This window comes from Trichoplusia ni, chromosome 3, assembly GCF_003590095.1.
Source record: "Trichoplusia ni isolate ovarian cell line Hi5 chromosome 3, tn1, whole genome shotgun sequence".
Classification (NCBI taxonomy): Eukaryota; Metazoa; Arthropoda; class Insecta; order Lepidoptera; family Noctuidae; genus Trichoplusia; species Trichoplusia ni.
The window spans coordinates 12,224,672-12,241,701 of NC_039480.1; the positions used below are offsets into that span (position 1 = coordinate 12,224,672).

The following is a 17,030-nucleotide window of genomic DNA, read 5'->3' on the forward strand; positions in this document are numbered from 1 at the left end:
TTTACTTTTAAAATGGACCAGAACCCTTCGAGAAAACGGCTACGAAATTGTGTTTCATTGAGTGTTTTCATTAATTTAGTATTTTATTGAGAGTATTTTTGTTCCTCATTAGAAATAGATTTTATTCGAACTTTCCAAATGCTTCGATCGAAAATGGAATCCACTTTCTTATATTGAAGAGAGATAATGGATTTGTACGATATAAGGAAACTTTGATTAAACTCTTTGATAAACATATTATCGTTTATTTGTTTTTAATGTAGTCAAAAGCATAAATCCATTGTCATCACTCTCAGGTCAGGGGATGACTAATTATAATTGCAGGTGTGAAAGTAAAACAGCACACTTCGCCTTTTTCATGGCAGTTATAAGTCATGATTTAGTTGTAGCGTGATGCTAGACCCACAGATCAGCTCCCAGAAAATTTAATATTGCTGAATTGACAGCGATAAGAACAATAGTCTTCGCATCAAAGGAGTCCATTTGCCAGGCCGTGTGCTCCATCGAGATTGCAGCTGATGAATATTAATCGGCATCGATATAACAAACTATTTGCAACGCGATGGAATTACGAAATAGCCAGTACCAATATTGACAGTACAAATGAATTCGTCAGCGTTGCTACATGTATTTGTGTCCAATTTAAAACTAAAGCTAACAGATAAAACAGAACTTTCGTGTGCGTTTAATTCTACTATTTAAACACTTGATGGTGTTCAATATTTAAAAATGTTTTTATTTTTTCATAGATCGGATATATATCGGTAATCTATATCGGTAATAATACCGAATTTGATAAGTCAACGATAAACTTCTAAATATACAAGGGTTGAAAAAATAAATGTAAGCGTAAACAAAGTTAAACGATACGAATTCTATAATTTTATTTTATTTTTGTATTGGAATATGAACGTGATTGTTGAAAAATATAAATCTGTAGCTTTTATATGTATTTTATGTAGCTTCAATTTCATTCTTATTTTTGTGGATGTTTTTGTTTTACTTCTAAGAATACCGTCAGCCTAATATACTTAGCTACTATTTTAAATGTGTATAAAGTGGTAGCTAGATGTTAATGTAGTTGGTTAGTGTGTAAAACTTTACATAATTTATATAAATACGCGAATTGCATTTTTTAATTTCAAATTACCTCGGAAACTCGATTCTCTTTTTTCAGTGCTATCAAGTTTCGTTTGATTGTTTTCACAACAGCTTTAAAATTTAATTTAATGCGCTGTTGGGCGAAAAATATAAGTTTTACATTTAAACTGTAAAATACAAACAAGAACATTTCCAGAACGCAGCATACAATTAATAAGCGTTGAGAAGATAAAACACAACGACATCAAGTTAAACTCGTAAAAGGATTTTTAGGGTTCCGCACCTGAAGGGTTAAACCGGTCCTGGTTACTAAGATCCAGGTGTTGTCCGTCTATCTCTCCCTAGGCCGGGTCTCACGATCCTTGAAGTTTGACAGGTTTTGTACAGAAGATGTCAAAATATCGACTGCTTACAAGAACCAAGTTTTGACTGTTGGAGCAAGAGCTCCCCCAACGAAAAGCCTGTGCAAAAGCATTGGACCACGACAGGCCGAGCTGATTGATTCAAATAAACATACATTTAAATCAAAATAAATATTTAAAGACTCCCATACAACAGTTATTAGGCGTTTTTGTGGACAATGATACGGAATCGTTTGTACGCGTAAGGTTTTTATTTCCATATAACATCAATATCCAAGCGTTCGTATCTCATACATTTTTAACACGCTTTTTTATCCCCTTTCTTCCTACCAAGACAGATACATAATGTCAGTTTCATTTTTATTTCCGAACCCTTTTAAAATGCATGTTTTGATAGCGTAATTTTATAATATGTGCTTTTTGAAGTGGCCGTCTGAACTTTTTATGTGTCACCGGTGACAGGACGCTGTTGATAAAATATTTGTTTTATTACTGTAAAAGCTGTTTCTTTGTTTTGTTTATTTGTACTTTATTCATGATTCGTAAATGATTGATCGGGGATTAGTTTCTGAGAGAACTGACGATTAATTGATATTTGGAAGTTTTCATTAAAAAATACTTTATTGTCGTATCCATGGTAAAATTGTTGGCTACAGTAAGGTTAGAATTTGGTTTGATCTAACTTTAAAATAACTCTAACCCACCTTGGTAACAGTTATGTATTTTAAATTTAGATTAGGTAATGGTAGGATTCAAGGCTGCAATATCTCGTAGGATAAAAATGTGGAGATAGCTAGGCTTTAGTTCAGGATTTGTAAATCAGAGGCCGAGGGACGACATAAAGAAAAATAATTCGAAAAAAGATTATCAATATATGTTAAAAAAATAAAACCAGCTGCAATCTGGTTTCTTTTCGAATGTTACCTAAACCTTAAAACCTTTTTCTTTTTGCCATGCTCTTAGGCCTGGTTGTTCAACTGTCCAGTTGACCCCACGGGCCAAACATACGGGCTCCTAACGTGCGTCCCTTCCGAGAGGCAGGATTTTCGGAAAGGAAATATACGTGAGCCAATAGAACATCGTGTTGAGGAAGCCGTTGAGCCCGCAATATGGTAACTGTTAACTGAACACCGTAATAATCGTTTCAGAGAACTTCGGATGCTATCCCTACGGGAGTCTCGTGTTTTCGAACCGTATGGGTCTCCTGGACAGATCAATCCATGTTTCGAAATATGCTTGAAACAGTTAACGACCGATATTAATTCATTCTACATAAATTACGTCCATATTAATCGTTTAAATTGCATCGCGTTTTGCGGTGCTTAATCAACCAGCAAATGAATCGCTGGTACATTAAGCGGTGTCGACATTTATTTTACTTCTAATGCTAACACATTTGTTTCAATTGTGCTCGTATTGATTTTCGATCAGCGGTTTTATAATTGGTGGGCAGGTTTCCATAGAATTATACATTTGACGATCAAAGGTAAATAAAAATCGTTTATGGAATGGGCTTTTGTTTGTTTAGTTTTTTTCATTGGTGAGTGAAATGATTTTAATATAGAGATTAGACGCTTAGAATTATATTCAAATAACACTTTTATATGACAGTTATAAGTCACTGTCCAAACTTTGCTAGACTACACATAAATTTTAATAATACACAGGTATACACCAAGTACGTTACCTAATCAAAAACTCAAAACACAAAATTTTAAAACAAATACCGGAAAAAAATGGAATACAAGCAGAACAATTGAACTGAAAACCAAAACCAGCCAATCAGATTCATGCAGAGCCCGTCAATACAGACAGTTGATGCAAATTCGAAGCACGTACGTTGATAGTTATCTGCGACGATTTCAATCTGGGACACCGCAGATGGTGTTTACGGCTGCCTGCAGTTTATGGGGAAATTGCATGCGCGCGACACATTAGCGACTACCCGCAAATTACGAGCGCAATCTCCTACGAATCTGCGACCACTTTCATTATATTTGTCGACTTTAACGTTTATAAGAAGTTTTACGCGAAAACTTTTAATGCGCTGTGAATAGTTGGAATAATGTTGTATATCTTGAAGGCATTAAGTTTTTGTTTATTTTTGTACCATTATAAAGTTTCAGGAATATTGACGTTTTTTAAAAAATATTTATATTAAGTCTTAATTGTAGGTGAAAATGAAATAGAATTGTGTCAAAACTTAATCACAACTTATTTACTTTAGCACAATTCATTAAACTTTTCAAGATCAAGTCCCGACACAGATGATCAGGTACCAACAGGTTGAAGAAAAACAAACGGGTAGGGAACAAATAAATAATATTAATTTGTCTAGGTGATAGACCGACGGTCAGACAATGGCGCCTCTGTAATATCGTTCCACGGAACCCTAAAAATGTATGTCAAAAGAAGACTACAATTCTTTCATTTTATCTTACTTGAAAACGTTTTAGTTTCATTTTGCAGGAACACGAAAAATTTGTACCTTCGCTTAAATTAAACTTAAAGAAAAAAAGCAAATTTGTACACCTTTGACACGGAACAAAGATTTCACAAGCGTTTACGATTAGAATGCAAATTGTTTATTTGTCAAAAGTAGAGAGTATTTTGCAGAAAAGGAAATTGCAAAACTGTTTCGGAGTTAGCGAAAAATAGCAAGAAAATGAAACGAGAAAATTCTCAGCAAAGTATACTACGTATCTTGCAGAATCAAAGCAATAGCAATTGACGACAATTGTACAATTACTGCCTAACGATTTAGTGCAAACTGTTATAAATAATAAATGTTGATAAAGAATTATTTTTATGCTGACAAATGCTTTATTTGGATAGTATGCTATGCTATATTGCTCTGGCTTGAATTTGTCAGAAAAGTACCGTCGTCTTTGACAAAGATTATACATTAATATAGAAAAAGGAATAAAGATGGTAAACTAATTATTACATGTAATTTCATGACCAAAAGACCAACAGCTAATCAGAGCACTCATAAGATTTGAGGCAAATAAAAAACTTTTTTGTCCCCAATTTTTCGAAGATATCCAGTTTCACTTCACATAAAGCATTATTCAGTGGAACCCTATCAGGGTATCGCGCCTAGTCTGTTGGCCATATTAATGGCTCTACCTGCCTGACTGTGACGGATGGTAGGTCCTGACCTGACGTTGACCTTACACCCTTGCTTACCCAATTTATTCCGGGCCAATCTACCTTTGTTTTATTGTGTTATCTTTGGTAGCATTTTTGTCCCCATAGTTATTCACATGTCATTAATGTAGAGTCATTTTTGATATGTCTTTTGACCAGCTTGTTTAGTTTCGCCTGTCTAGTTTTCGTTGTATTTTTTAATGTAATTGGATTGTGAGCTAATTAAGACTTTTTTATTATTATATAAGCTGAAAATTCACTGTACTTTAGGTGAACACGTTTTGGTACTTTTCAACTAGTTTGATGATATTTAAAAGGAGGCTATGGAAGATTTGTTACATAACGATAATCCTGCAATTCGTGTCATTTATTTGTTTTGAAAAATCCTCAAGAAATACAGGATTTAAATTTTGTTTTATTTATAAGATTTTGTACTGACTTTCAATGTCGTCGTGAATGTTACATTGTTATTATGTTTATAACCTTGGTGGATTTTTATGGATGTAGAGTTAATTTAAATAAAGGATTTATGACCAATAATGATAGTTTAGTCAATGGATGTTTTATTCTAGTCAATGTTATAACATAAATAAAGATATATTTAAGTTATAAATTGCTGTCCATGCAATAATAAACTCACTGTACTTAAAAAAGGGTCTAGTTTAGATAAAGCAATTACACCAACTAGCCCAGCATACAATATCAGGTAGGGGCCGGTACTAAAACCGAATCTGTTTATTTAATTAACAAAGCGGGGCATATCCCGGCAACGGACACCCTTAAAAACTAATACATACATAACTAGAGTAATAAACAACAAAACAATGTTGCTTTTTGGTTGACCATGAGAAATAAAATATACAGTAAACCCATTCCTTATAACATTGCATTATTTTTGTAATACGTGAGAATCTGAACTAAAGACAAAATAAAATTGCAGAATACAAATAAAATTGTTGATACCAGATGATTTACAAGTTACAAATCATTCCTCAGAAAAAATAGAAGTTATCCAATTTGATACAAAATGGAGTCGCTTGCCTAGGGATGGTCTTGTTTCCTTAAACAAGAACGGGCATAGGCAAGCCACTGTCTCTGGCAATATATTTTTAGTCATTTTCAACATTATCAGTCCTGTTCCTACTTATTAACTTTTCTCTTTGTCTTCACAGATATAAGAATCGTTAAAATGACTTACACACAAAGTACACACCTACACTTGCGCCTCTCTTTACCTCTACATCTGTGAGTAAAGCCACCGAGCCCACTGCGTCGCATTATCCCGGAATTTACGTAACATTCCTGCCGTGTAAGCCGCGATTGCATCTTGTATCTCGTTTCCCGTGTAGGTTATGACTATTGTACAGTTAAACGTTTAACATACTATTTTAAATTACATACTCTAGTTTTATTAACCAACGAATTATTCTACTAGTAAAATATAAGACATAAAACTGTTCTTTAATAAAACAGTGACACCTTGATGAAGATGAGACATTATAAGTGTTATAAAGATATTTAAAAATAAATTCGACATCATAAGACCAATTTTTATTTATTGATATTTTATTACTCAAGAGATTGACAAATTAAAGTCGGAAAATGTCGTTGTTTTGTGACGCGCACCTTCTGAGAGTATTTGTTTTGTATCACGGCTTAGTTTTGTTATTTAATTATTCGGCTACTAATCCAATCCCTGAAGCGATCTAATTCAGAAATCCCTACGAGTGCCTATTAATTTACTGAATGTTGGGCTAACTAATTAATTTGTTGTATCCAATTGGTTTGGGTTTTCTAAGTAGTATTGTGATTTTTCGTGTTTCCTTTCTATCTATGGGATATTGCTCTTTTGTTTTATCGTTTAATAGGAAAATCTTTTGTTAGGGTCCATACGCAAATGGTATAATAATACTTAACCCTATTTCTGATGCTCTTCTGACCGTCTGTAACTAGACTGTATCTTATGAACCGTAGTATAGAAATTGAGTTGAAATTTTCTCAGATGGCTTACATCTGTCACCGCTATAACAACTAATACTAAAATAAATATTGAGGTTGTAAAAAACGTTGTTGTTGTGTTATGGTCACAAATTCATTTGTCTCACCCAACTGAACTGTTTATATTTAGACTATGTATATGTGTCACGAGTCCAAATTACACTCGACCGGTTATTTTTTTAAGTTTTTCCTATATTGCGTATTGTATGCCCACTATATTTTTTTTAATTTCACTATATATATTTGTTTTACATAGTATGTCATTTACCTCAATATATCAAAGTTCAATGCCCTCAAACACGTTTCAGTTATCACTCGTTCAGTCAACGTCTATTATAATAACGTAAAGTCATTGTTACCATTCAATACGGACTACTTTATAATAGAGCCGACCCCTTCACTCTACAAATAGATACCCACTACACAGGCTTCATTTGCGTCAAAACACAACTGTATTGGAAAACGACCTGTGTACTAGAGGCCTACCATCGACTCTTAACGAAATATTATTTCAACTGTGAAAGTGTGATAGAGCTCTACACGGACAATAGTTTTGTCTCTCTTCCACAACTGTAAGATTATTCCGTTTAAATTGGTGGTAGGAGTCAGCTTTGTGAAACTGTCTGTTCTACCCTCTATCCAATTGTGACGATATTCTGTCTGCAATATGCCTTCAATGTAGGGTTGCACGCGAAGGTAATTGAGATTCTCTATTTGTAAGTTGAATAATAGTCTGGGAACATTTTGTTGTTTGAAAGAGATTGGATGGCACGTTTGTGTGTCGTCTACCTTGTGGATTGTACAATGGTGGTTAGATTTGCATTTGCTCACTTGGGTAAAATATTGATGTTAATTCAGGTAAAACTGTTTGATTTAGGTACTAGGATCATAAACATTTTCTAGACAAAATGGTAGGTATGTTTTCCCCAAACTATTTTACGAATGTTATTGATGAAGTTGTAGTTTCATAAATATCATATCAAAATATATTTTTTAAAGAAACTATTCTTGGACAGAATATAACTCGTTGTTTGTTAGCCCATTTACACAAAAAGTACACATAGCTGCATTATGATTGTCAACCGACAAATCCATCTAATAAGAACACACATTCAATTTTCCCTCTATTCCCTTCGCCATGACATTTCAAAACACAACACGGGTACAATAATGGTTATGTCACCCACTAAAACTCTTTTTAACGTCCAAACAAAAACTAACATATTCTTGTTTATTTTGTTACAATTGAATACAACTGTTACTGCCAAATAAGTTCATTTGTTTGTAGTTACCGCACGGATAGTTCAAGAGCCGAGACTGCTATTAACAATAGAACTACTGAGATTAAATCCGTATATTCGTGCCAAAACAATGTTTTAATACTAAGCTAATACTGCTACGCTAATACTATTCAATGGTAAAGATAGATTCAGTTTTACACGATTCTCTTGTAAAATTCTCAAAATAATGTGAAAAATGGCGAATATTTAAATGTAGGCTATAAATAAACACTGTTCTTTTGTATAAAACCAGGTGATGTGTGTTTATATTATAATCATTTACTATTCAAAGTCAAAATTGAAGTTGTCCTAATATAACATGACAGATTTAAATTTCTGTAATCTGTCTGTCTCACTTTCTTTAAATTCTGAAACGCAGTCACAAGAGATCGATAAAGAAAAGGAATTATTTGATCAGTATTCAATTTAACACTTCTTGTTAAAACAACATTCGTAGTCGCTACGAAAAACGTAGTCACTACGCCATCCGTAGCGTTTAATAAAAAGTAGTAAGTAGTTTCATCTTTACACTGAGACTCAAAGTAAGTTTAGTATGAACTTGATCTAAAGATACATTTCAGTCAGCATGCTGCTTCTCGCGAGGATTTCTCCACATTACTACGAGGCTCCACTTCAATACGATTCATTATTCATCCGGTGTATTGTCACGACTCGGAACGACTCACTCCGTGCCGTATTGAGTATGTTACTGGGTAATATATTATCTGTTCTGTAAAGACGTGACATGGTAAGTATTTGCTTCTAAGAGTAATTCGTTATCAGTGATATCTATACTAATATATAAAGCTGAAGAGTTTGTTTGTTTGTTTGTTTGGACGCGCTAGTCTCAGGAACTAATGGTTCGATTTGAAAAAATCTTTGAATAGACCATTTATCAAGTAAGGCTATATAACATCACGCTGCGACTAATAGGAGCAAAGATACAATTCAATACATTATGACCGTAACTTAATTTTTAGTATATGTTGTTATAGCAAAAACAGGAGAAGGAGAAACCTTAAGTGTCTAACTATCAAGTTTCATGAGTCATGTACTGGTGATAGACGGAAGGATATATAGACGGCAAAGCCTTAGTAATAAGGTTCTATTTTTACCCTTTGGGTACGGAATCTTAAAAATCTCTTCTTAATTACATTTACTCTTCTGTTCTCCACGTTGGTCATTTAAAGTTCATTATACATTTTGCTTTCCTGCAATCCTCGTTTAAATTATTATATTTCGGCGAAGCTTGGTCGTATTTTAAATACCTCTTTTGTGCCTGATATTAAATAACTTTCTCTGAGAAATACTTTAAAAAAAGTTGGCTCTCCAATAAAAATATAAAATTTGTTTGGCAATTTCGGTGTCGTAGTTGGGACTATACTATTAAAAAGAAATACTATATACCTATAATTTGATGAAAAAACATCATGTCTTCTCTTCTCATATTATATGCTCATAAACTTAAAATGTAGAGATAGCTGTACAACTCGTAAAGATGCAGCTACATCAAAGGGAAATCACTCTTTTCAACATTTCTTGCTTGACTAACAAAGAGCTCCATTTCTATAGCATGAAATGAATCCAAGCAATGATGTGCTTGAAGTATATAATTCTTTGTACGAGTATGTTGCCTTCGAAAGCTCTCGTCGTCATTCACTTGTTTTGCTTGTTCAGATTTATTTGTACTTCAAAGAGGATTTTAATAGTGTTATTGCATGTTGTGTACGCTTTTCATCAAGATTTTGTGTTTATTCGCTGTTTAAGTATGACTATTAACGGTTCTTTCAGAATGTTGGTATGCGGTAAAACATGAGCAAGTTAGGAATTTTCTCTAATAGTTTATTTTGGGAAATACAATTTTCGTGTTTTCTTATATTGAGTAAAGAAATATTACATGAGCTTTTCTTTATTACAAAATTTCTTCATTTGGTTTTATGAGTTAAAGGTCAGGTCAAATAAATAGAGAAATATTTTCATTTAAAGATTATGGCCATATCTAGTCTGTTATTTTAAATAATTGTATGCAGATTGTCTCATGTAAACTTACGTCAGCCATTTTCAGAATAACCGTTTCACAAATATCCATATTTTTTTTTAAACAACACCATGTTTTTTTTTCTTAAAAACTCAAGCCCTATTTGTGCCTCTCGAGATTACCAACAAAATACGACGCGACAGGGAAGGTACAAGCTAGTTAGATTCGATTGCTATTCCGTATCGCGCGTATGTAGTTAAACAGAACAAAGTTTTAGGCACCTAAATAAACTTGGAAGTTTGTAGCGATGTGCGACACACGGAATACGGGAAACTCTATATTTTGATATCAAGTTTGGATCGTGCATGCTCGTTCGTGCATTCACGTTGAAGTGCAAATATTTTATCGTGATTGTGTATAAATTGTTTCGTACGTAGTTTGAAACAATTTAATGAATAAATGAGTTTCCTTGATTCGGGTAACGGAACACCAGCTCGCGTGATATTTTTACAAAAAAGAAACTGCACTGCTTGAATTACACAACGCTACGGTAATAAGGGTCTTGATGACGTCATATAAGTTTTTGCTTATACGTATAGCAAATCAAGTTTGAATAAGCAAATAGAAATAATTCATTCGTACTTGCACAGATATCGTTAAATTGACACATTTTAAGTATAACAGATTATCATTTTAAAACAAAAATAATATTATTTACCTTTACCTACCTTGAATACCTTTTACCTACTGGTTTCAGTAACAATGATCTCAACCACTATATTCTGAAGAAATAAGGTCGAATATCGTATACACCAATTGAGGTGTAAACCGCCAAACACGTCCCGTATGTTCCCCACTAACGCCCGTCATCCGAACGATCTGTGCGATAGTTATTGCCCTAAATTTTGATTTCCATGGCGTGGGATGCGTGTTCCCAAACCCTAAATTATTGCGGGACTTTAGTGATAAGGGTAGATAGGGGTAAACCGTGATAAGGAGTGATCCTTTCTCCGTATATTGACCACATTTTGGACGTCAGATTAAAAAAAAACTTTTTAACCAAAAAAACATAGGTCGGTAAGCACCAGGTCTACTATTTTTATGACGTCTCCCGGAATCGGTTCATGGCCTACAGTAGTCATGGGCTCAGTGATCTATACCCTGCTACTTATGCGAAATATTTGGTTTAAGTTTATTCTTGTTTTAGCTTGTTATAAGGTACATTGTTAATTCTTTCAACTTCAGTACAAAAAAAAAACACTATTATTTTCATTTTCGGCTCAACGTTACTACAAAATGTTACTACACTTCCTATGGTTAAAGATTACGTTCCAATTTAAACCATTGTAATTGAACCTTTAACAGTCAATACCTGTCGTACACACACGCAATAAGCATTAAGTAAATGTAACGCAAATCATAGCCTCACGGAATGTAACAAACAAGTTTACAAACTAATTAGCACCACAGTACTTGGTAAAGTCAACGCGAGAGATGTTCGCGACGTACCAGATAATGGGAAATGTAGAGGCGATAGCAATCCCGAACTAATGATTTGGAACCATCGACTTGATGCGGTTTTTAAAGACTGACTGGACTGACGATCAAACATGTTTTATGTAAGATCGTGTTAAATATGTATGTTTTTGGCTTGATTCAGACACGTTTAATCATATTTTCCTTAAGTTTCTGATTAAAAGCTTTGGCTATATGATGTTGACTAAAAGAATGTATGTTGTTGTAGATAGTTTAAAAGTTTTTCTAATGAAATTTGAGAACAAACCATATGTGTTTTTGGAATTTTTTGAATGTCTTTAATACCATACTGAGCTTTATAGTCCATAAAAATAAAAAATTACATAAAAAAAGATGACTTAACAATTTAAAGGCAAACAAAATTTACGGGTTTGAATCAACCACGTTTGATCGTCTCACGGACTCTCGTTGAATACCAGCACTAGATTTTGTTTAAATTACTTCTTACACTAACATTTGTTTAATCACTGTCGGCGTCTGAAGTTTTCTATTGTTTTCTTCTGAACGTATTCCAAGTTCGTACGATTGCTTGGTTGTTCTGTGGCTGAGTTTGTAACTAAGTTAAATGTTGACTCGCTAGAAAAAGTGCTGAGTACTTACTACTTTAGTAGTTCTATTACCAACCCTAACAGGACTTGACACATTTTGAGAATAGGTACTATTACTACTTATGTACTTTTGCAGTCACTAACTAAAAAGTATTCCAAGAATAAAGTTTTTAAGTTGATTGGTTTTTGAGGAAGATGCTCTACAAAAATATTCACAGATAGGTCATTTTCTCTTTTGTTTAGAAAGTGGCTCTCGTGTATAAAACAATAGAAAACGTGAGTCGACTCTCTAATATTCGGTTAGTCCCGCTATGGTATGGTCCCGGTATGGCACCCTCTTAAAATACCTATCAAAAAGTCCCGCTATGGTACCCTTCAGTTTTTGGTACTGTTGTAAAGAAAAGTTATACAATGCGTTAAGAAAAAAATAGTATTAATAAAAAATATATTTTCTTAACTATTATAGTTAAGCAAGATAATATTTATTAATACTATTTTTTAAACAAATCACGCTCGGTAATTGTCGTTTCACTTCAGGTAGTTACCTGACCAACCGGTTTTTTCGTAAAACAATAGAGACGAGCCCTTCCTCGAATTCGTATCTAGCTCTTCCCTTTTGTTTTTATGAAAATAGAGAGAGACAGTATTATTCCGGGTTTAGTTTTGTTGAAATTGATCAATTGACAGCATACTCAACCTCATTATATTGAACCTCATTTTTGTAGTTTAGTTTTAAGTTTGTAAATTTGAAATTGTTCTTAAGTTGTCATGTTGTTTTTTCTTCGTATGTCAGTAAAAATAAAATAAAAGTAGAAGCGACTATAAAAGGCTTTAAAATTGTTATTTCTGTTTAGTATTGCGCAACAATCCGGCGATTGTCTTGCGGAAGTATTGTTTGTAAGAATATGTGCAATTTGTAAGATTCAAGAGGTGTTTTAGAAGCAATGTTCAATAAATGAAAATTTCCTGTCAACTCGGACTCAATTATTTCTTCAAGAACCCAACCCACTGTAAAAATAACAACAAGTTTGCTATTTGCAGCTGTACTTTTGCGATATGAGTAATTAGGATAGCTTGTTAGTTTATCTATTGCAATGTCTGGGTCAAGTAGTTCACGTGGTGTAAATTTAATAATTATTGACAGTCGACGCGGTGGAAAAACTTTATTACGTGCCGGACATAAATATATTAAACGCAGAGAAAATAAAAATTCAAGTACTTGGCATTGTGTAAATAGGAGAAATAGTATTAAATGTAGTGGATATATAACTATTGAGAATACCAATAATACAATAATTAAAGATTATAAACACAGTGATCCGTGCGTGCCACATTTTGAAGACAATGAAGTTCAAATGGCTATAAGTGAGTGCAAAAAAGAAGTAAATTCAAATTACGGATCAGTACAGAAAATTTTCGAAAAACACATGGGTAACTTAAAAGACAAAGGGTTACACCTTACAGGAAATGTTCCTGACTATAAAAAATTAAAAACAGTATTATACAGACACCGAAATAAGTCGTTGAACGTACCAAAAACACAATTTAAGAATGTGGAAGAAATTATAATACCAGAAGAATTTAATAAGTATGTATTGGCTGATTATTGTAATGAAGACTGTAATCGAATAATTATATTTTCCTCGACAGAAGTAAAGGAACATATAAAATGTGTAACGCATTACTTTGGTGATGGCACTTTCGACGGCTGCCCAAACCCATTCGAACAAGTTTATGTCATTCATGGAGACATGGGAAGCACTGACTTATCCACGAATGTAGCACCATTATTTTATATTCTGTTAAAAAACAAAGAAGGGAAAACTTATGAAAAAATTTTCGAATTGATTAAACAAACTTTGCCTGAATGGCGTCCATCGAAATTTACCTTCGATTATGAAATAGGAGTAATAAATGCAGCAGCGAAGATTTTTCCTGATATCAAAATAAATGGATGTAACGTACATTTTCAAAAGAACGTTATCAAAAAAGCGAAATCTTTAAATCTAATGGAACACGAAGAGTCCTCGAACCATGTTAAGCAATGCATAGGCTTGGCGTTTTTGCCAAAACAAGATATTGAAGACGGCTGGCTGCATATAATGGAAAATAGGTATAATATCTTGGTTACTTTCCAAAATGATGTTTGAGTACTTAACTCTAATTATATGGCAAAAAAGTAAAGAACAACAATATCAGTAAGGACCTGTTAATTTCATTGCTTTACAAGTACGAACGTTTAATATGTATTTTTTTCAGTTTCGACGATGAAGCTATGACCAAATTCAATGACTATTTTGTCACTCAGTGGCTTGAATATCCAGACCTCATTTGGTGTTGCCATAATGAACGCCATAGAACAACTAACTTGGCGGAATCATGGAATGGCAGATTCAACAAAATTATTGGAAAAAATCCCAGTTTATTATTGTTTCTGCAAACAATTGGCAACGACACATGTCACTTTGATATAAAACAAGCCAAGTAAGTTGTATTTTTTAGACAATATTTTTAAGCAGATATAATATTTTTAAAAGCAGATATATATTTTTTTACATAATACGAGTACATAGAAGAATTTGAAAATGGATTTGATTTTATTTATTTTGGTAGCTATTATTGGTTGTCGCCTTCTATTACACAGACGGTTACTGAAAAAAATATAGCTTAACTTAAATAACTGATGATTTTTGTTATAGCTTTCGACTAAAAAGATCACCTATAAATTCAAGAAAAAGAACAAGTATAGAAATCGACCGCCAGATTCAAAAGCTAACAAAAAGTTACGAAAATAAAGCTATCTCCATTGGTGATTTTCTGATTGACATATCAAAGTCAATATTTCGATCAGAACATTTAAAAAAATAGTTTATTTTAATTTTGTTTTTAGCCTATTAAAATGTTATATTTACAGTAATACTTTTCTGAGATGTGGATTTTTTATATTTTTTTTATTGTTGATTATTGGTAATTAATATTATTGATTATTTTAAAAATTACATTGCAATTAATATTTCGTTTTAATGTTTGATATTTTTTTTTTTTGAATTAATAAAAGACTGATTTAATATCGCAAACAGACGTTTTATTGATACACTCCTAAAAGTATTTATTTATAGATACACTTTTCTTTTCAGTTGTACCTTCTATTGTCTAACGTAGATCTAAAAGATGGGTACCATAGCGGGACTTTTTGATAGGTATTTTAAGAGGGTGCCATACCGGGACCATACCATAGCGGGACTAACCCCTAATATTGCAAGTATGAATAAAAATCCACGGGAAAAAGTAGAGTTCGTTGAACTTTAATCTTGTAAAGGGGAGTATGCAGCCGCCCGTCGCTGCGTCGGATGCGAATGTTTAGGCCTATACGGAATTTGTGCGATGACGTGAGGAAACTTTATTCCATATAAATTCAATACCTCAAAAACTATAGGTAGCTCTACAAACCTATGTCATGATTCAAAGACCAGTCATGGATTAAACTTTTTCGGCATATTAATAAGTTGTTTTATGAAATAGCTCTATATAAAACGTAGAAATCCATGAGGAAATCATGAGCAAAATTAAAAAAAAAACTTTTTCTATATTTTATTAATAAAATACACTAAGTCTAAAATCAGTCTTAGTAATCCTTATCTCAAGACCACCAAAATCCTGCTTTCTCAGACCAAATACACCAACATTCATTCTGAATTTAAATCTAAGTGACGCACCAAGTTCATATACTTCAGCACGAGAAAATATATTAAAGGTATAATAGAAACTATAAAATAAAGGAAAGTGCGACAGGCGGCCTTGGGAAGGTTTTATGTACGTTCATTACACGCATCATGATTTTTAATGTCCGAGCGACAATGTACAACATTTTTCTCTATGGTAGGCTCAGTGTTTCAGATTTCGGATAGGGATTTTTATTTTTCTGAAACGAGACTTATGTAATAAAAAATAAACAGACAGTATTGAAAATTTTGACTAAAACACTAATAAGGGTTGGTTTTTAACAGTGTTAGTTGCGTTAGCATTTAAATTAATGTTGTAAATGTGTTCGCAAATTATTACAACGCATTTAAATTAAGTAGTGTAAATTACATTAGGCGTAACATTAGTCAGTGGCTCTAAAGTAATCAAGCAAATTGATTATTTTAATTACAAATCTCATTAAGATTAATAAAATTCAGTTAGAGATATACATAAAACTCTACGGGTAGGTACGGTGGTTGAGGTCTCTATGCCAAATCTATTGTGCGCGTTGTGTTGCTGGTTGAAATGAAATGAAATGAAATGAAATGAAATCATTTATTCTGTAAGTAGGATGCCTAACATAGGTTCGATCCCAGGTAAGACAAGTATTTGAGTGATATGAGGATGCTTGTCCTGAGTTTGGGTGTCTTATGCATGTGGCTTGAATATTTTTAATGCACAAGAATACAACTTGAAATAAGAACACTATATATAATTCTTGTGTGTGAAAGTATTTTTACAATGTTACATGAAACAAGATAAGTTCTCCATTGATTTTACCTTTTGTGACCAGTTTTTCATGAAAACATCTACCACATTGTTTCCACCCGTCCGATTTTATCGCCAAACAATACGACATAATGAAGATTTATCAGACGTCATAAACGCGACTTCTATTCATACATTACGGTTCACTTCGGATTAAAATTACTTTGTAACGCAAACCAGTTATCTCGAATGGGTTTAATACAATAAAGATACGTGATTAAAACTCGCATTTCAGCCTTTTTAGAAGCCTCTTTCAGTTTATCTTTCGGAATGTGCCGTTTCGTGGCTAGTTTCTCTTACATTTAATTTTCGTTTATAATGAAAAGTTTAATTGTTTCAGTTGGTTTGCTACTGAAGAAGATAAGCTTATCTAGGTACTAGTAATAAGTTTAAATGCCTATTTAAGTACTAATGTTAATTTTAAAACAATATACGACCCTAAAAAGGTCTCCTTGATGTTTTAAATAGACTTAGAACTTTTTCTATGTTCAAATCCATGTCATAAACTTGTTCAGATTAATAGAGATATAAATACAGATCCTTAAATTTTGATCTCAGTGATACT

General features: G+C 33.0%; 1 protein-coding gene across 1 annotated transcript; it reads left to right on the forward strand.

Moving 5' to 3' along the window:
• Nucleotides 1–11,530: 11,530 nt before the first annotated feature.
• On the forward strand, nt 11,531–14,938 carry LOC113491945. Its single transcript, XM_026869159.1, has 3 exons — nt 11,531–14,066; nt 14,213–14,437; nt 14,653–14,938. Exons 1-3 carry the CDS (start codon nt 13,048–13,050, stop codon nt 14,819–14,821), a joined length of 1,413 nt encoding a protein of 470 aa, XP_026724960.1. The 5' UTR covers nt 11,531–13,047; the 3' UTR covers nt 14,822–14,938.
• The last annotated feature ends 2,092 nt before the right edge of the window (nt 14,939–17,030 follow it).

Bases quoted from the DNA above. Each gene is read 5' to 3' on its own strand.
- LOC113491945 (XM_026869159.1), top strand. From the start codon at position 13,048: ATGTCTGGGTCAAGTAGTTCACGTGGTGTAAATTTAATAATTATTGAC. The intron at 14,067-14,212 runs GTATAATATCTT...TATTTTTTTCAG, and splicing joins CTGCATATAATGGAAAATAG to TTTCGACGATGAAGCTATGA. The intron at 14,438-14,652 runs GTAAGTTGTATT...TTTTTGTTATAG, and splicing joins TTTGATATAAAACAAGCCAA to CTTTCGACTAAAAAGATCAC.